Source organism: Orbicella faveolata, unplaced genomic scaffold, assembly GCF_042242905.1.
Source record: "Orbicella faveolata isolate gen_17 unplaced genomic scaffold, um_ofav_v1 contig_24, whole genome shotgun sequence".
Lineage (NCBI taxonomy): Eukaryota > Metazoa > Cnidaria > Anthozoa > Scleractinia > Merulinidae > Orbicella > Orbicella faveolata.
The window spans coordinates 33,250,956-33,270,841 of record NW_028301552.1 but is presented as its reverse complement, the minus strand read 5'-3'; the positions used below and the strand labels follow the sequence as shown (position 1 = coordinate 33,270,841).

The following is a 19,886-nucleotide window of genomic DNA, read 5'->3' as shown; positions in this document are numbered from 1 at the left end:
GTAGTCCGTATACACACACACAATTTTTATTTATACACGAAAATTATATCCTTACATGGAATGCTCTCCCTAAGCGTCGCGTTAATTAGAAATAGATTGAAAACACTAGCTGGTTGTAACCGTGATGTTTGCTAACTAAAGCGATAGACTATCAAACTGAATAGTGTATGGTTGGTTATATAAATTTATCGTCCGTGCCAAACGTAGTATATTGTCCGTGGCCGCCAAAAGGGCTGTCCCATTAACCGCCGCGGGCAAATATGAAAAATTAACAAAATTTCTTTGTTCCGCGGAACTTAAATATAACCGACTGACAACGCTAATTGCTTCTACATGAATCTTACATGAACAGCCAAAAGAGGTTTCTGAAACGCTTAAAATAATCTGGCATGCATTTAATATTTGTTCTTTTTATATGACTGAGAAAATTACTTCATGAGACCAGTTTAATCGTTCACTTTTATTTTGCACTGCACCCGGCGAATTATGTTGATGCAGATGAGTTTGTGTTTTTCTTAGTCACATAATAACTGAGTAATCGTATGAAAGCATCAGCAATTAAGCATTTGTACTACTCGAGTAATATTTTAAAATTCTTTCAAAATGCACCCGCGCTTAAGGTTCACTGATGTAATCTTGAGGGAATTTTCTAGCGTATCACATAATGTGTCACCTGTAGTGTTATTCTTACATGTCATAATTGCATACGGTTACTGACCTAAGTAAAGTACTAATAAAACGCAACCTTGGTATCCATATAACAGAAACCTTTTTTTACAGGGGGAGGGGCGAGGCGAGACTCCTACGTTCACGTGAAAGGAGCGAGGAAGCTCGTCGACTCTTTATCGTTAATCGCACACCAAGAATTATCTATACCTACTTCCGGCTTGCTATGCGCGGACCAAATAGTCTCTAGGCTCTAAGACTAAATTACAAAAGGAAATCCGCAGCGAGACTTACAAATCTTATGTGTCTAACTGTTCCCTTGAGAGGCAGAGAAATGCTACCCTTCTACTCCCCAAAGTGCCACTCAAAAAGTGTAAAACATGCTACCATGTGTTCAAAACGTCTACACGTCACTGTGTCCACAAGATTGTTCTCATGTTATTCAAAACAACAACGCTAGTATGAGAGCAGCGCTTGTGAACACTGCAAAATTAAAAGATGCTTTGCCGACTGAGCTTTCGGTTGGTTCCGCTGGTCCATCTGTCTTCACAAACCTAAACTCTCCCAAGCTTGGGATGGGATTTGGGCCATTAAAAGCACCAGCCGTGTTGTTTGTGATTTTGGAAATTTTATCAGGCGGGTTAGTGGCTGTATTGTTGGTCGAAAATGCTGTTCCGTTCTCCGTCCCGGCATCATATGGGGCTAACATGGTGACATTCATACTTTCCCGCCATTTGCCGTTGTCACACATGTCACGACTGTCAATTCCAATGAACCAATCAGGAGAAGGCGCCAACATGGTAATTATCGACACTTTGGAAAAGCTCGCGGTGACCTCGACATCAATTCCAGTTTTGATTGCTTCTGGGCCTAGCTGAGGGCCACCAGGAAGAATTAGCTTCCAGGCCTTTTTCGCGGTGATCTGAGCGGCAATCTCACTTTCAAGAGTGCCTGTTTCACCTGAAAATAAAATAATCCACAAGTTATGCATTTGCAGTTTTAACTGTACAATTAATAGATTCATTTCGTATTTTTAATTTGAAGCTGCTTTCCGGTAGCGACGAAAGTGGTCATTTTTCGTGATTTATGAATGGCCTTATTTTTTTCCCCGTGAAATGTGAAATGGCTAGTGTTTTTGCCCCGGGAAAGATGACGTTATCTTCCCGCTCGGGATTACCCATGCCACTGCAGGACTTGTAAGAAAATAGTGTTGTTTTTCTATATAATAAATCCTTTATTGACCCAGCTTGTTCTGTCAAGATGGCTGGATATTGGCCTCGTTCTTTTTTCCGTGTTTATGGACCGATATACCGAGTCGAGGTCTCTCAGTGAACACGCCAAAAAAAAAAAAAAAAGGATAAGAAAAGAACGAAACCAAGATCCAGCCATCTTGACCGAACAAGGCTGGTCAATAACCATATTTAACAGACTCGCCTACGGGCATATCATTAAGTATGCGGATTAAGAGACAACGGCGACAATACAGTCGAAAACAAACACCTTCGATGAAGGCACGAATCACGAAATATATCATAATTCTACGCTAAAGAAATATTTCTGAATACATTCACTTAGAATAGGTACAAAGTGTACTGTGACGAAGGTGTCAGCCTTCGTTGAAAAAAAAAAAAAAAAGAAAAAAAAAACCTATCACTGTTTCAAGGGGTGCAAATCAGAAGAGTATTTCACATTGTTAGCGTTCTATGACGTATTGACCAGTATGCTAGTCACTACCTATTCTGTTCTAGATTAGCAGGGTGCACTTGTCAGCAAAATGACCGTTGCTTCTAGTTACGTTTTCTCGAAGTGTCTGTAAAGAGGCCGAGGGATAAAGATTTGCAGGACTAGTAGGTTATTGTAGACAAATGATGAGTGAAATGAGTAATTCGACTTGAGAACGCTTCTTCATTTAATTAGATTATTCGCTCTCGATTTGCATGCGTGATATTGACTCGGGATCATCTCGAGCTCAAGCGAAGACTCCTCGGATTAATTCATGGACCGAATATTGATGTTTTTTTGCACGGCAGCAGGCTCATTCGTGATCAGAGATATAAAAAAGTTCTTGAAAGTTGAAATGTAAACGATTTTGTCGAACCCGGACTGCGTTTAAAATGGAACTCTATCTCAAAAGGCTCGCACTATCGGGGTTACAATTTAACATGTTCTAACCTGTTTCTGCAACCAATTCCACACCAGCAGAAGCTTTTGCACACGGGTGCCACATGACATAGCCAGATCCATGCGAACAACCAACCAGAGGCGAAAAATGTGCGCCATTTGGAAGAGATGTATTCGGATGTCTGTCTCGTTTCCAAAGACCGTAGAAGGACATAACGTAGTTGGCCGTTCCAGAGCATCCGTCAGATTCGTCACCGTCTGAAGCCAAGACGACAGCAACAAGGCAGACAAGGCTCAGGAAGACCGAAGGTGTTATCATCCCAGATGCCATTCTTAGAAATGTAGTTGTGTTCGAAGCAGCGAGGAATTCAGGAAAAAGAAGGTCAATGACACCTTTTATATGTGATGTTTGGATGAGACGGCAAATTGCAAATTTGTGTTTGGTAGCCCCGGGGAGCAAACACATTTAAAATTCAGCTGCCCGCGTTTTTCCCGAGTGGATAGTTATTGCTAACAACTGCAATCGAACACCGCAAGAAAAAACACTTTCCTTTCATGATCACTCATATCCTGGAAAGAATAAGAAAAAGGGGAAATGATGGAAAAGTCCTAATTCCCACACTAAAATCATTGACAGGCTATTTTCACTCGTGTAGAAGCCACAAAATACAAATTTACATGTTAATTTCGCGTGCAACTAACAAACCTCTTTTGTCTTAACAACTATAAATATCTATATGATCCATCAAATATTTTCGCTCGCGGGCGATTGGTCTAAATGCGTCACGCGACCGAATATGGCTCTAAACTAGGGAATATCCGATTGATATTCCCCAATTTTCAAAACTGCGTGTATTGCGAAACATATTTCACGGATAATAATCACAATAGCCTCCATTTGGCACGAAAACATGCTCGGATATTTGTCAGATATTTGTCCTCAAAGGTCACAGCTCGGAATAAATTAACCGCGGACAAATATCTGAGCTAATCATAAAAATTACAATTTCCTCGATTGTGATTGGTTAAGAAGTCCTATTTTCCACTAATTCACTTGCCAAGTTGCTATCGGACAGTTTGTTATCGGACAGTTCAATTCAATAAGCCAACGACATTCAAAGTTGTAGTTTAAATCAACCAGTCACCTTCAAAGTTGTAGTTTAAATCAGCCAATCTCAATTTTAGAGCGACATTAAACAATTTACGTCTCCTTTGTCAGTCTTTTACTGCAAATTTTACCTTTCTTTCATAACTTGGCTATTCTTCTTTTCTCGGAAATTATAATTTTTATGATCAGTTGGTAATAAGATTTCGTATCGTCCAATTCGGTCTGTAATCATATTCGTGATAAACAAATCGGACTCCCGCTGCGCGGTCGTCCAATTTTGTTGTCATTCGTATGATCACAGACCGAATTGGACACCACTCAGTCTCATTACCATTACTAATCGTATCTATAACAAAATCCTCAATCGTGATTGGTTGTCCACGCGACTATTTGTCACATAATCGGCGCGCAACCACGTGGGTGTCCAATTACAGGTATCCAACTTGAACTGTTTGTGATTGGATACCTGTAATTGGATAACCACGTGATTCGCACGTCAATTACGCGCGCTTTGATGGCTTGCTTCCCAATGTTTCCTACAGTTTTCAAAGCTTATGAAAAGCGCTACAGACGTTTCCGCTCAAAAGAACATCCCAAAATACAGTTTTAATTCTGAAATTTGTTATAAATACGATTAATTAGTAATTAGACCTCGTGTCGTATAATTTAGGGAGTAATCTTGCTCGTATTTTCAAATCGATTTTGAAATTACTCGTGTGATTAATCCCTGAATTGTACTCCACTCGGTCCAATTCAGTGGCGGATCTAGGGGGAGGTGGGGGGACCGGGGGCCCCCCTTATTTTGGGTAAAGAAAGAAGAAATCACAGAAGGAAGAAAAGCCGGCAGGGCAAGCAAAACAAAACCGGCCCCCCTCCCCTTAGTTCAAGGTCTGGATCCGCCACTGCAATCGCTATTACTTATCGCAAATTTTAAGGTTTTATTACTTTTTTTCAAAATGACAAAGGAAAAGTATCCTCTCTGAAGAATTTGGAAGAGAATGATTGGAATTTTGGGCCCCGTCCACACTACGCTGCAAGAAATTTAAAAACGCAACTTTATTTGTAGAGTTAGACCAACCGGTCACTCGAAAACGCTCTTCAAACCTAATTATAAGCGCCATTTGTCAAGAAAATTCCTAACAGAAGGCGCTACTTAACAGCTCGTTACTGGGTCTGCGCATGTTATAACAGATATCGATCGGGTCGTATTTGCACAGAACGTCCAAAGAACAAGTCTACAAGATGTAATCGAATTTATTAATAGAGTATGGACGTAACAAAACTGCTAGCGTGTCACGTCTCATCGTAAAGATACCACTATCGCAAAATTCAATAAGATGTCCTTGGCGCAGGAGGAGTTTTCTTGGTTATCATGTAAGAAAAAATTTTGTCCGTTTTCCACTCGACGCGCCAGGAGTAGTGATGCATGAGAAAGCTCCTTTTTATTGTGACTACTAAACACTTTGCCACCGGCATCAGTTTCACCGCCAATATTGCAATATTCACATATTGTTTTGGCAAACAACCGCGGCTTTGCCGATCCAGACAAGCTAGGAAAACAATTTGAAACGCGTGATTTGCTCTCAGTCAAAGTATGCCAATGTTTCATTTTTCATAAAAACTATCAGTAAAATACTCTTGCCTTACTAGTCGCTAAAAATAATCGTAACGTGCTGAAAAATTGTAGGATAATTTTCAAGTAAGTGCCGTCTAAAGCCTTCAGTTTATGTGCTGTTAAGCCATAGATCGAGAATCGTGGTCGATCTATTTCACGAACCAATCAGCATGATTAGGGGCGTAAAGGATTAACAGAACCCGCTGAATAATATATAATTATAAGAACAAAGTCACTATCAAGGTAGCGCTTACGAACACTAGAAAACTAATAGAGGTCTTGACGACAGAGTCATCTGTTGGGATTGTAGTACTGGTTCTACGGGATTGATCAGTTGATTGCTCTACCTTAAAAGGGGACCGGACCAAATAGTCTCTATCATCTAATACTAAATTATAAAACGAAATCCGCAGCGAGGCTTACAAATCTTATGCGTCTGACTGTATCGTACCTAGGAATTGCCGTTAACAGTAAATTAAGGTGGTCTGACCATATCTCATCTATATCAAGCAAGGCGAGTCGATCCTTGGGGGTGATGAAGAGAAATCTCTGGAACTGTCCCAGGAAAGTACGCGAAACGGCCTACACCAGCATCGTCCGACCCAAATTGGAGTACGCAAGTGCCTCGTGGGACCCACATTACAAAAAAGATATTTCAACCCTGGAGAGAGTTCAAAGGAAAGCTGCTCGTTTTTGCCTTCAAAACTTCAACAACACAGCAAGCGTGACAGACATGCTATCTGACTTGAAATGGGACACATTAGAAACAAGACGAAAGAAAAACAGACTGACTCTAATGTACAAACTTAGTCATAACTTAATGGACATAACCATAGAAGAACACTTAATACTAAACAGTGAAAAAAGAACACGCAACAGCCATGCTTTTAAGTATAGGATGCCAAAAGTATCTAAGGACGTTTTTAAGTTTTCTTTTTTTCCTAGATCAATAACATAGTGGAACTTACTGCCCGCTGACTTAGTAAATTGCAAGTCATTATCTGATTTTAAGTTAAATTTAGGAAAGCACGTGAAATGAGTTAAGTGAATTGTACTTAAGAATTATTTTTTAATTATCCTTTTTGTCTAGCGTATGCATACGTGCATATATGTTTGGTACAGTTGATGTGATGTCTTGCGGGACTTTATCCGACTAAATAAATGTAGAAATGTAGATGTTCCTTAGAGAGGCAGAGAAATGCTACCCTTCTACTCCCCAAAGTGCCACTGAAAAAGTATAAAAAATGTTACCATGTGTTCAAAAAGTCTACACGTCACTATGTCCGCAAGATTGTTCTCACGTTTTTCAAAACAACAACACTAGTATGAAAGCAGCGCTTGTGAACACTGCAAAATTAGAAGATGCTTTGCCGACTGAGCTTTCGGTTGGTTCCGCTGGTCTATCTGTCTTCACAAACCTAAACTCTCCCAAGCTTGGGATGGGATTTGGGGCATTAAACGCGCCCCCCATGTCGTTTGTGATTTGGAAAATGTTAACATGCGGGCTAGTGGCTGCATTGGAGCTCGAAAACTGATTCCCTTCCTCCGTCCCGGCATCCCATGGGGGTAACATTGTGACGTCCCAGCTCTGTCGCCAATTGCCATTGTCACACATGTCAAGACTGTCAATTCCAATGAACCAATCAGGAGAAGGCGCCAACATCGTAATTATCGACACCTTGGAAAAGTTCGCGGTGACCTCCACATCAATTCCCGATTGCACTTCCTCAGGGTCCAGCGAACCACCAGGAAGAATCCTCTTCCAGGCCTTTTTGGCTGTGATCTGGGCGTTAATCTCACTTTCGAGAGTACTGGTTGAACCTGTAAACAAAGTGAATTGGGAGTTAACTTAACTTTCGTTACGTTATCTCTCAAAGCAAGAGAAAAAAAAATGTACTTGTACTCCTCGAGGAACGAACAAATAAAAGGCCCACGACTGCGGGTTGCAAAACTGAAATCAAAATTCACCACGAGCAAAGTACTATTTTATGACTCTTTTGAATAATTAAAAATAATCATGATAATTTATTTTTTATATAGTGCTATTTACAATAAGAAGATCAATAGAGCTTTACAACAAGTATAATACTATAATAATAATAATATAATAATAATAATAATAATAACAATAATAATAATTTACAGGAATAATGGTTGAAATATCGACAAAGATTAATAACTGGTAAATTACAAAGTATGCATAATGTCAAAAATAATAGTATATAAATTGTAAAACGAACTATTTTTTGTAAGGTAAACTAAAAATCTAGTTTACTGATAAGTCTAAAAGTATACATTAAACTACTGTAAAAATTGACTTCAAGAGAACTGAAAAAAGTGGACAAGCAGGATGGTATTATACGTTTAAATGTTCAGCTGAGATTTCGTGAATGGGTCATGATAAGCTGCAAAGATCGACAATTTTGTCTAGTCATCGCGTCTTCAGTAAGGTTCAGTATTAGTTATATCGAGAGGTTCGCTTTATGGGGGTTACACGTTGCCATGTTTCTAACCTGCTTCTGCCACTGATTCCACTCCAGGGGAGGCTTTTCCATCTGCGCGCCACATGACATAGTCAGATCCATGCGAACAACCAATCAGAGGTGAAAAATGTGCGCCACCAGGTAAGGGTGTATTGGGATGTCTGTCTAATTTCCAAAGACCACGAAATGTGAGCGTGTAACTTGCTGATCCTGGGCATGCTACACCGGCTGAAGAAACGACCGCAACAAGGTTCAACAAAGCCGTGAGAGTTATTATGCGATGTGCCATTCTCAAAAATCCAAGTGTGTTCTACTATACGCAGCGAGTAATTTAGGACGAATCAGAGGTCACGGACTGCCTTTATATAAGTGTCGTGTCTCGATGACTCGGCAAATCTAGAGATTTCGCGTTGGCTAATTAAAAACACGAATCTGCTTGTTTACTTGCCAACGGGTTTCCTTTACGGATATTAAACCTATCTATAAATAAAGAAAAAAGACAAACGAAATCCTACTCTATGATTGGTCACCCGAGTGGGTAAGATGATGCGATATTGTCCCCCGCCTGTGTTCAACATGCAATCCAAATTCATTCATTAACCAAGCTTGTTCGTTCAAGATATCTGAATATCGGCCTTATTCTACTTTTTGTTCTTTTTTTTTTGTTTTACCTCGAATGCGCTTCAATTCATACATGTTTATAATAATCATCATTTACTTATAAGAAAAACAAAGAACTGGACCAATATCCATAACCTACATAAATCTCGCTACTGCTCCCAATTAATGGCGTGATGCTTAAACCATACAGAAGAATAGCAAAGATTCTCTTCCATCAGGAAAGATTTTGTAGAAGCCATGAACAACAAAATAACTTGAATACCGTGAGCTAGCCTACAACTGTTTACTACATGTGTGTCAGTTGCCATGGTCGGTTTCCTAGCAAATTTGCCAAACTGTGAAACAAACAATTATAACTCTCGTCATACATTGACAACAATAGCTGACGTAGGAGAAAAAGTCAGTCTTTCAAGGAGGTTACCGCTCGCTATGTTATTTTTATGACGTGCAATTACTTTCCACTTGAAAAAAACTTGAAAACAAAAGTTTTTTTTGAAATACAAAATCACCAAAGAAGCAATAAAAAACTCCAACAATTAATAAGGGTAGTTTATAGGAATGACAAGATTAAAAGGGATTAAGAATATCAAACGTGATAAAACCGGCCATTGTTTACAAGATGAGCCGTGGGCAAGAGTCATACATAGTCCAGAGCAAAAATGCTTGCGTCGTAACGTCATCCGTCGTAACTACAAAACAAAAATTAAGTTTTTGCATAGCCCAGAACAAGTTTTCTCGTTTGACATGTTTTTTTATTAAACTTTATTTGTTTAAGATCATCCTCAAGAACAATTTGTTGTTCTCTATAAGCACTTGTTTACAGCAATAAATTCTACGTAGCATTCCAAGTTCTGATTAAAATTGTTCAAGGCCATATTTTTCCGAGGAGGTCATTCATGGCGGCTATTGTTTACCAAACAAATTACACGAATGAATAAATCAATTATGGTTATTAGTTAAAAATCGTGTTTCTATTAAACAATTAGATTATGAGCTCGAGATTTCTATCGCGTGATAGTTAACGAGGGCGCAGCCCGAGTCAACTATCACGAATAGCAATCGAGAGCGAATAATCTAATTGTTTTAGTATATATCTACTAGTAGTTCAAAACTTTATCTAAATCCTGTTCACAGACACTTCGAAAATACTAAAAAGCGGCCGTCATTTTGTTAACAAGCGCACACTGCTACGCTACTCACTATCTATCACAGAATAGATAGTGAGTAGCGTAGCCAATCAGAGAACAGCATTCGTGATAGAACGCTAGTAGATTTACAATAAAACTCGCTAGAAACACGGTACATGTTTTCTACTTCTTAAGTATTAATCTCTATCATCAGTTAAATTTTCGACGATTTTTCGGCTATTAGTTGAAATGTCAGCCCAATGTTGAAGTGTTCTCCCTGCCTACTAACCGAATCCTAATTCTCATAAACGACTCTTTTGCTTTTCTTTGTTTCTGAGGAACCTGCGAAGTATTTTTCCGCTGGGTGATTTGGGTATCTTGTCGACAAACTCCACCCCACCCCTTAGCTTTTTCTGTGGTGCGACTCTCTTGGCCACGAATGCCATTATTGCCTCTGACGTCACTTCGCCGCGGCGAACGACAAAAGCTTTCGGAATCTCGCCGGCCTCACGATCGGGGACGCCGATCACTGCCACGTCGTCGATGTTCGGGTGGGCAATCAATAATGCCTCGAGCTCAGCCGGAGGAACCTATCAAAGACATAAAATCACCGAAGGTGAACTATAGCGGCGCGGGTAACTATACAAGATGTGTCTTAGTGCATACAGTCTTGTAGGATATACAAACAAACTATAACTGAAGGATAATAAAATCAATAACCACCAATTGGCGCGAAAATATGCTGGGATATTTGTCCGCGGTCATTATCCGGCTGTTCCGAGAACAGTTTTCCGAGAGCGTAAGGAAAACTGTGAGCTTTAAGGAACAGATATGAATGCCCAGTGACAAATATCCGAGCATATTTTTGCGCCAAAGGGATCGGAGGCTTTGTGTTTATTATCCTTCAAATAATTTTTTTTGTAACATGCGGAGTTTTGAAAATTGGGAAATATCACTCGGATATTCCCCAGTTTTAGCTGGGAAACATTCAGTAACGTGACGCGTTTAGACCAATCGCACGTGAGCGAAAATATATTTTTTTTACAATAACTCTAATTTCTCCCGCGCTTGTTTTTTCGGCTCATTTTTCAGTAAGAGTACAGACGGATAAAATTTTAATTTATGCAAGCTTTCAAGCTCAACTTTCAGTTGTCAAACTGAGATTCTAATGACTTTTTTAAGTAGCCAAACGAAAAGCGAGAAAAGCTATCGACAATGTTCGCGTCATTTTGAATAAAATTCACTTATCTTTGTTTACGGCAATTAAGTTTACGGCGTCTTTTCCCCTAATTTAATCCCGGCATTTGACCATTTTGTGGTCTTGTTATTGTAAAAAACAAATTGACGTCAGTTTTTTTATGTGTCTGTCCTCTTATTGATGATAATTTTTGTCATAACATCGTCAAAGTTTACTGCGGAACCACTCGCCTGCGGCTCGTGGTTCCACAGGCCCTTTGACAATTTTATGACGCAATTTATCATCAATAAGAGGACAGACGCATAAAAACTGACGTCAATTTGTTAAATGGACTATAAAGGTGATAACCGCTGATTACATAAAAAGCTGATCAGTCCTCCGTCTAGCTTATGAATGGCGGCAATCAGCGTATTAGAGAACTGACAACTGTACAAGAGTTAAGTTGAAGGTTCTAGAGACTAAAAAGTGGTTATGAAGGATTCGAGCATGGAGATTGCACCAGTTCAAACTACAAAACAAAAATGAAAAGTTTTATATAGACATTTTTTTATCGCCAGTTCCTGCTAAAAATCCTATATATAGTTATTTAGTGTTTTCTGACAAAAGTATACCTGGAATCCTTTGTACTTGATGAGTTCTTTCAGTCGATCAACAATAAAAAAATATTCTTCTTCGTCATAATGTCCAATATCTCCCGTGTGGAGCCAGCCATCACTGTCAATTGTCTTAGCAGTCGCTTCTGGGTTGTCAATGTAACCTGAAATTATCAAGTGTGATCAGTACGTAACTTCTCCAAAAATAGCAGTACCAGTCAGGTTATGCCATCTTTTCTGTTGACATGACAGGGATAGTAGGTTGAGGACGATATGACAAACACTCACCTTTCATTATATTTGGTCCCCTCACACAAATCTCTCCGTCCTGGTTTGGTCCAAGAATCTTACCAGTTTCAGGATCAATGACCTGTGTACATGTAACATAGGCAACCCAATGTTATGTGAGTGCTATGCTTCGTCGACAATTGCAAAATTCACTTTCATCTTCTTTTACCATCAATCATTAGTTAATTTCTAGAAGTTTAAATCATACCTGTAGTGATGACGGTAAAACAGGAATAGGAAGAAACACGCCAATACAATTTGCGTTAAGAGTGTTCAAATACTTGGTTGTCTTCACTTTTAGTGTGTTCACTAATGTTCAGGTAATTTGTAAACGCATTATCAAGTTCAAACTAGAAACGTGAAATGTGCTAAGATGAAAATATGGCAAAGTTGTAGAGCTGTATATTAATTGTTTTGCCTGACGAGATGTCAGTTGCTTAGCGTTGCCGTTGTGGTTTGTGTAAGGTCTTAATTTATACAGATCACAACGTATTTCATGTTCCTCCAATCAACAGTAGCGTTATATCCTACCAATCCCTGTCGTGAACTGTAACGTACCAAACATGGCTTACCTTGCACTCCATGTTTGGAAGCAATAAACCTACGGACCCAGTCTTTATTTTGTCGGTCACGCCCAGGGAGTGAGATGCCATAGTCATTTCTGTCATTCCATAACCTAAAGAAAAGTACGTGTAAGTTGAAAAGGATAAGCAAAATACAGGCGGGTAATAAAAAGTATCATAGCTATTTATGTAATCATTATGAAGAACAAGTAAATTTCTGTTAATTTGATGTCATAAAAACAAAAAAGACAAAGACCCTGTCGAACTGCGACCAAACTCGGTAGCCTCTTGGCAACACCTATTTCCAAGTCCCGAGCGAGCGGAGCAGCCCCTGAAGAGAGAGACTGGAGACTAGACAAGTCAAATTTGTCTACCATGGAATGTTTAGTCAAAAACAGCACCAAGGGAGGGACCAGAGGAAGAATTGTCACCTGCAGAAGAAAAAAATAAATCAACTATAAATAAAGTAAAATTAACAACAATTCCAGCAAGGAAATAAGCCAAACAATCACAGGAATTGCTTTATAAATATACTAAAAACTAAGGCATAAAATACTGCGGGAAAACACGAATCCATTGGTAAACGCGGGAAAACACAAAACCGCAGGCAGGCCGCACAGGAAAACACGACACTACAGGGAAGCGCAGAAAAACACAAATCCATCGGTAAGCGCGGGAAAACCGTCCGAAACCACAGGAAAGCGCGGGAAAATACGAAACCACAGGAAAGCGCGAGAAAACACGAAACCACAGGAAAGCGCGGGAAATTAAAACAGGAATCCATTGGTGCCAAGTTCATTTTGGCTTAAACCTTGGCACGCTTTATTTGCCAATTTTTTCCATGTAACTTTCCCTTACGATTTCGAAATCTTGATTAGCATAAGCAAAGACGTCTGGAGAATCGGAGATAATCTCTACTGACAAGTCTAAACTGAGACCAATAAAGGAGTCTTTACATTTGTAATTTGAGTGCGAAACAAACCTTGTAATCTTGAATGGCTTGTAGAAAAGACTGTGGCTCAAAGCGTGACAGGAGGACCACCTTTGCTCCAAGATAGAGATATAAACCCATTATCAGAGTTAACCCGTAGGTATGATAGAAGGGCAACACATTCAACACTGTTGGCACCACAGGCAGGTCAGGAGGAGTACTCTGTTTGGTCACGATACAAAGTTGCGCTATCAGGTTGTAGTGTGTAATCATAACACCTTTGGAAATACCCGTCGTTCCACTTGAAAATGGCAAAGACACTACATCTTCTTTTGGGTTGATTTTCACTATTTTAGGAAATGCATCTCCATCATCTGACAGAAGAGCAGAAATCGACTCGCAGCCTTGAGTTTCACCGATGACAAATACGGAGCGAATTCCCTTCAACGTACCAGAGCTGAAAGCCTGCACTGCAAGAGAGGGAATGGTCACGAGATATTTTGCTCGTGAGATGTTCAGCTGACGAGCAAGGTCCTGGGGCGAGTATTGTGGGTTAACAGTGGTGATGACGCCACCAAGACATGCCACGCCATGGAAAATGATCGGGTATTCTATGAGATTTGGGAGATAAATGGCAAGGACGTCTCCCTTTTTAAATCCTCTTTTGACCAAGGCAGAGCTGAATCGTCGAGTTTTGTCCTTAATCTGACTAAACGAGAGGGAGCGTCCAGAAACGGCGTCAATCTGTCAGTAAAAACAAAGATAATTAATTTCATAGCACCAGTTCCCGCCCCTGACCGCATCTCTATGGGAAACATGAAAATTCCCATACCCCTTTCTCCTTGAAAAGGGGTGCAGGTGAAGGGTGGAGGGGAACGGTTAACCGACCCATATCACCCCAAGTACCCGAAGCAAGCTGCCAGCATTGTCCCCACCCAGTTCAATGACTTAAAGATCCTGAGGCCAAGATTGGTTAACAACAACAAGCTTCTCCCGGCTACATAGTTATGGGGAGATCTAAACAGTTTAGTTTAGTCCGAGACAGGGCTACACGATTTGCTATTTAAGTCTCAAAAGGAGATTCCATCCGCCTTTCTTTGTTCATCATGCAGCTGTCACAAACTCTAGGTAGAATGCAGTCATTCTTCAAAAGAAAGGAACAACAACAAAAACAGGAATGACAACTGAGCGTCAAAATGACAGGGTGTCTCCCCCTTAAAAAGTTCTTACCAAAACCTTTCACCCATAAAAAGGGGTTGCAAAACTTCTAACCAAGAAAGTCCTCAGATCTGAAATTTCCTGCCCAGAAAAAGTCTTCGTTTCTCCCCGTCACCATTATGCTTGAGTACTCCTCTCCTCCCCCTCCCCCTCCCACCTGGGGAAGTGGGTTGAAGCTTAAGTCAAGGAAACCCCATTTTGATGTCTGACAGAATATTGGGCGAAGTCAGCTTCTAACCACTAGTAGTATTAGCCTTATTTTGTTCAGTTTCACGTTTCTCATCGCTTTCTGTCGATTGGTAGAGTAAAAATGTTGCCTTTTAAGCCGAGTCGTGGAAACTCCAATTTTAAATCACTACAATTGCTTGAAGTTAATCGTTTATGTACCAGATGACAGACATCTGATGCCGACGCTCATGGAAAGATTAAAAACATTAAAATGGTTCAGACTGCAGCATAGTTGTGAACAGAAAACAGTCATAGCATTTGCTTTGACTGCATATGTACATGTCATTGACATTCCTAGTTATTATGCAATAGGCCTGAATGCACACGATGACAATATTCAGCAACTGAATATGGAATAGAGTGTTCAACTGCAGTGGAGAACGTAACATATATCGAGTGATTTTGAAGTTAAACTACAGACTCAGAAAAAAGGATGAAAAGGAAACTTCTCTTACAATAGCTGGCCTGTCTCCATATTTCTCAAAGCTCCGGAAAACGAACTCCGTCCAAGATAGATTCTCGGGTATGTTTACATCAGGATGTTTACTTCGTAAAATCGCCATGTTAGATCGGGGTTAGAGCAGGTAGAACAAAACCTCCTGCGGAAGCACAGTTTCGACGAGTAAGTAGACGTTGTTTGAGAAAATAAATCTGTCCGAAATTCTACAATTCACTGGCGATGCGAGTTCGAACAGCAACGTGAAGGGATCGATCGCGTGATGTGCTCGAAACCCAATGGAAATACACTGTTCAGATATAAACACATAAATGATGTCACGCTAGTCGTCACGCAACAAGAATTTCATCGTGCTTTTCAACACGTATTTCCTTGTATTTATATTCTAAACCTTGTACTTCGTTTCTTTACATATTATTATGGGGGAAATGACGGTTCAGGTGTAGTTTCACTTTGAGAGACTTTAAATGAATTTTAACAAATTCCGTGGAAGACAGAATTAACCAGCGATCAGAGAAATTGACATGACGTTCGTTTCCTTATGCCGTCTGGGTAAAATGCGGCTTCGCTAATTCAAGAACGGCCAAAAATTACCCCGTAAGTTTGTGCTAGTGAGTCATATATTTACCAGTTTTTACTAGTAATTATATGCTGCAAGAATACGTCAATTTGGGGAGATATTGGAAGGTTTGCCCTAATTGTAACATTGGACGCAAAAGGCCTGAAAATAATAAGCTTGGAAAAATCAGGCTGATCAGAGAGACAGTAAAGGGAAGATTATTCTGGCGTCTATTTATGTCGCGTCCTCCCTGATATAACATTTAGCTTGTAGGCCTTGCCATTGGTAGGCTCGATTTCCGCCGCTTTTTCGAGTCCGGTCTACGTTCCTTCCCGAGAGTGAGTTCGGGGGAGGAGCGCGGGCTCCTTTCTCGAACAGCAGCTGGAAATCGATCCTATGACATTGGTTGATGATCGTGGAATTGCAGACCCTATGCAGGTTTGTGCAGCTGCTTGGACTAGATTTTTGCTTATTAAAATAACTTAATAAAACGTAAGAATTAGACCAAAACAGCCAAAATGCGAAAAGGGCAACAATAAATTATCCTTTAGTTTATTTCAGCTCATCGAAAGGAAAGAACGCGTGTTTCGCAGATTTATTTGCCTTTGTCTTCGGCTTCCTCAAAAACTGATCCGCTAGCCACCTCGTCCAATAATTGCTAATTATTCGAAACAGTTCGACATTTAGATTAAAGACGCTTTTTAATTCCTTTCTCTTTAAGGAAACGACGAACTATCTTTCCACTGCACGATTTTGGTATCTCATCAACAAACTCCGCACCATCACTCAGATTATTCGGTGGCGGAGCATTCCTGGTAACGAATTCGATGATTTCCTCTGACGTCACACCGCCATGACGAACCGCGAATGCCTCAGGAACCTCGCCGGCTTCGAGATCGGGGATGCCGATCACTGCTGCTTCGTCAATGTTCGGGTGGGAAATCAATAATGCTTCGAGCTCAGCTGGAGGAACCTGAAAAGAAATGAAGAATATTGAGTGAGTGTCAACTTATGCGGGAGGCAAATGTTTCGATCACAGTTTGACACACGTTAGCAAAAACACATGTTACAGTGAAACCTGTATTAAGCGGACTCCACATTAAGCGAACATCCTCTTTTAAGTGGACACCAGCTTGAGTCCCAAAATTTTCTTCCCAGATTTACTGCTCTCATTTTCTCTTGCTGTAAAATAAACTTGCACTCTGTTAAGCGGACACGGACACCAATAGTAAGCCATTTTGTTGCACAAAACCTGCCATAAGCGGACACTTCAAGGACTTTTTACTTCTAAAAGCTCAGCTCAGACTCCATCGACTTTGTTCAGCGATGTCGTTTAAAGCTAAGTAGATTATTCCAGATTGATGCATGCATTGACTGACTGGACATTGGGCTATGAGCAGTCTTTGTTCCTACATTGTGTTACACTGTGTTTATACAAAAGGGTTAATAATTAACTATTATTGTACAAAACATTAGAACCTGTTTAGAGCGGGCACCTTGTATTAAGCCGACACTAGTGAGTGTCCCAAGCGTGTCCGCTCAATACAGGTTTAACTGTGGCATGTTAAAATGTTACGGAAAAAAAAGAAAAAGAAAAAGAAAAAATAAGGCGGGAAGTTTCTTACTAGGGACATATTTTCCCATGGAATTTTAACCAAGCGTGTTCAGTCAAGATGGCTGCACATTGATTTTGTTTTTTTGTTTTTTGCCATAAAAACATTGGAGTACCCTTAATACCTGAAATCCTTTGTACTTTAACAAGGAATAAAACACAAATAGCAGTGATAAACATATTAAACTTACGCATTTTAATAACTTGACGTTTCGTATGCTACGCAACATACATTTTCAAAAGTGGAATAAAGACCGTTACAATTTTTGAAAACTATATATGAAATTTTTCAAGGCTCTCACTAAGAATGACCCCACATCAGCCATTGCCGACCATATAAAAGCCACAGGTCACAACATCAAGTGGGATCATTTTGATATTCTAGCTTCCGGTAAAACAGATTATCATTGTAAAATTAAAGAAACTTTGCTCATCCAAGAACTTAAGCCGGCTCTTAATGTAAACGTCAGCAGTGAGAAGCTGATACTTTATTAATAAGCTTAGGCTTTTATTGTTTTACTGTTAAGAAAAGATGTTTCTTAATCTCGTGTCCAGACCCCTTATTTACATTTCATATATAGTTTTCAAAAATTGTAACGGTCTTTATTCCACTTTTGAAAATGTATGTTGCGTAGCATACGAAACGTCAAGTTATTAAAATGCGTAAGTTTAATATGTTTATCATCGCCATTTGTGTTTTATTCCTCGTTAAACTACGATGGCCCAAGAACAAAATCCTTTGTACTTGATGAGTTCTTTCAGTCGATCAACAATAAAGAAATATTCATCTTCATCATAATGTCCAGTATCTCCTGTGTGGAGCCAGCCATCACTGTCGATTGTCTTAGCGGTCGCTTCTAGGTTGTAACAAGTTTTGTAAAAGTCCAATAACCGTGGTAACCACCTGTCTATCTGTATTATTGCAGAAACAACTTGTAGTGAGAACTACCTGGAGAATCTATTATCACAGCTCAAGGTAACCTTCAAATTAATAACTGAGTTATTATGATAGTTCTGTTGGGTTTAGAGCGATTTTCAAGCGTGTATCGCGAAAAAAAAAAACAAACATCAGTCTGGTCAATCACAAAGAAGGTAGACAATCCAGTGAACCAATCAAAACTGGCGCGAAGCTCGGGTTGACGTGCGCCAGTAGCAAGGCGCGATAAGTTTTTCTATAACTTCTGACTGGTTGCGAAATTGGCGAAATACTTGAATTACTTTCGACACCCAAGTGGGTCGCCTCTTTGAGACACCTATTTCCAGGTCCCGACCGCGAGGAGCAGCTCCTGAGTTGAGGGACTGGAGAATTGAGACTAGACAAATCAAAGTTTAATTTGTCTACCAAGGGATTGTTGGTCAAAAAAAGAAAAAAACCACCATGGGAGGGACCAGTGGAGCTTTTATTACCTTCAGGAGAAAGAAATGTATCTTACCATAGCTGAGCGTTGTCCTCTCTCCATATTTGTCAAAGTTCTGGAACACGAACTCCGTGCCTCGGTTATTGAATTAAACCCCTAAAGGAAACCAACCTGGGCGGGGTTTAAGCTTTATTTTACGGCTAAAAAATGACGACTTAAAACCGAGTTGGCTCGCTTACCAGCAGCTGTTTAGGAAAGGAACTCACGCTAGTAAACCGAACTCGAGAGACCGGTGGAAATAAGGGCGATTTTCATTATTTTTATTTTTTTTGAGTGCATGCTAAAAGATACTTTGACGGCTAAAAACGGTTTCGTCATGAACACCCTTGGAGACTAGAATCCTTGATTTATAACCCCTAAGCGAGACGACGATCATCTCCGACCTTTTCGTATAGGAGGTTCCCTCTGGGTTCCTTGCAGGATACCTGCTCGGGAATGTCTACATCAGAATGTTTACTTCATACGATCGCCATGTTGCTTCGAGTTCGAGCCTAAGACACCAAGTGTAGATCCGCTGGGATGGTTGCGTGATTTGACGTCACGCAATCAGAAGAACTCCGACCACGTGCGCGCAGCGAAATGAAACCCAAAATCGAGCCTGGAATGATCCCGGCCCCACACCCCATCCTTCCCTTTCCTTTTTTCCCCTCTTTATCCGTGTAATCTTCTTTTTTCGCTACCATACTTCCGTTTCCATGTCAAGTATGTTTGAGCCGAAAACGTCACGGTAGAATAGTCACTCAGACTGGATTTTCGCTAAGGGGCTTATCTTCTCAACAGTATTAACCCACATCTTTAAATTTTCTCCTTTAAGGGCGCGGTAACTTGTCTGTTGGTGGTTTTGCAAGACCTTAATTCATGCAATAAACAGGAACTAACTGTTTTGACAAAAACAGGGGAGGGCTGGGGAGGGAGGCAAAAGCGTCCTAGCGGGTAGGAGTGGGGCTAAATGACAGCAACAGCGCCTCACTCAGCGGAAAAACCTACATAGCAGAATAGACTTGAACTGACATCTGAACTGTTCTGTTCGATGGCTGCAAGTCTTTCATTTTACGGGCCCTTTTAACCTTTACAACCTCG

At 40.2% G+C, this 19,886-nt stretch overlaps 3 protein-coding genes across 3 annotated transcripts; all 3 read right to left on the bottom strand.

Annotated features, from left to right (window-relative positions):
• Window positions 1-10: 10 nt before the first annotated feature.
• LOC110053898 (spondin-2-like) lies at window positions 11-3,416 on the bottom strand. The gene is made up of 2 exons (XM_089291032.1): window positions 2,839-3,416; window positions 11-1,626 (listed from the first exon to the last, which is right to left on the bottom strand). Exons 1-2 carry the CDS (start codon window positions 3,251-3,253, stop codon window positions 1,109-1,111), a joined length of 933 nt encoding a protein of 310 aa, XP_089147158.1. The 5' UTR covers window positions 3,254-3,416; the 3' UTR covers window positions 11-1,108.
• A 2,868-nt stretch (window positions 3,417-6,284) lies between these two features.
• On the bottom strand, window positions 6,285-9,074 carry LOC149111355 (spondin-2-like). The gene is made up of 2 exons (XM_089291033.1): window positions 8,024-9,074; window positions 6,285-7,331 (listed from the first exon to the last, which is right to left on the bottom strand). Exons 1-2 carry the CDS (start codon window positions 8,280-8,282, stop codon window positions 6,817-6,819), a joined length of 774 nt encoding a protein of 257 aa, XP_089147159.1. The 5' UTR covers window positions 8,283-9,074; the 3' UTR covers window positions 6,285-6,816.
• Window positions 9,075-9,344: 270 nt separating this feature from the next.
• On the bottom strand, window positions 9,345-15,554 carry LOC110056171 (uncharacterized). Its single transcript, XM_089291031.1, has 7 exons — window positions 15,216-15,554; window positions 13,366-14,058; window positions 12,640-12,814; window positions 12,393-12,496; window positions 11,821-11,902; window positions 11,551-11,696; window positions 9,345-10,331 (listed from the first exon to the last, which is right to left on the bottom strand). The coding sequence occupies exons 1-7, from the start codon at window positions 15,321-15,323 to the stop codon at window positions 10,044-10,046; spliced, it is 1,596 nt and encodes a 531-aa protein (XP_089147157.1). The 5' UTR covers window positions 15,324-15,554; the 3' UTR covers window positions 9,345-10,043.
• Window positions 15,555-19,886: the final 4,332 nt, after the last annotated feature.

Bases quoted from the DNA above. Each gene is read 5' to 3' on its own strand.
- LOC149111355 (XM_089291033.1), bottom strand. From the start codon at position 8,282: ATGGCACATCGCATAATAACTCTCACGGCTTTGTTGAACCTTGTTGCG. The intron at 7,332-8,023 runs GTTAGAAACATG...CTTTGTTTACAG, and splicing joins GGAATCAGTGGCAGAAGCAG to GTTCAACCAGTACTCTCGAA.
- LOC110056171 (XM_089291031.1), bottom strand. From the start codon at position 15,323: ATGGCGATTTTACGAAGTAAACATCCTGATGTAAACATACCCGAGAAT. The intron at 14,059-15,215 runs GTAAGAGAAGTT...TTTTACTGACAG, and splicing joins ATGGAGACAGGCCAGCTATT to ATTGACGCCGTTTCTGGACG. The intron at 12,815-13,365 runs GTTTGTTTCGCA...TTTCTTCTGCAG, and splicing joins AAGCCATTCAAGATTACAAG to GTGACAATTCTTCCTCTGGT.
- LOC110053898 (XM_089291032.1), bottom strand. From the start codon at position 3,253: ATGTGTTTGCTCCCCGGGGCTACCAAACACAAATTTGCAATTTGCCGT. The intron at 1,627-2,838 runs GTTAGAACATGT...TTTTATTTTCAG, and splicing joins GGAATTGGTTGCAGAAACAG to GTGAAACAGGCACTCTTGAA.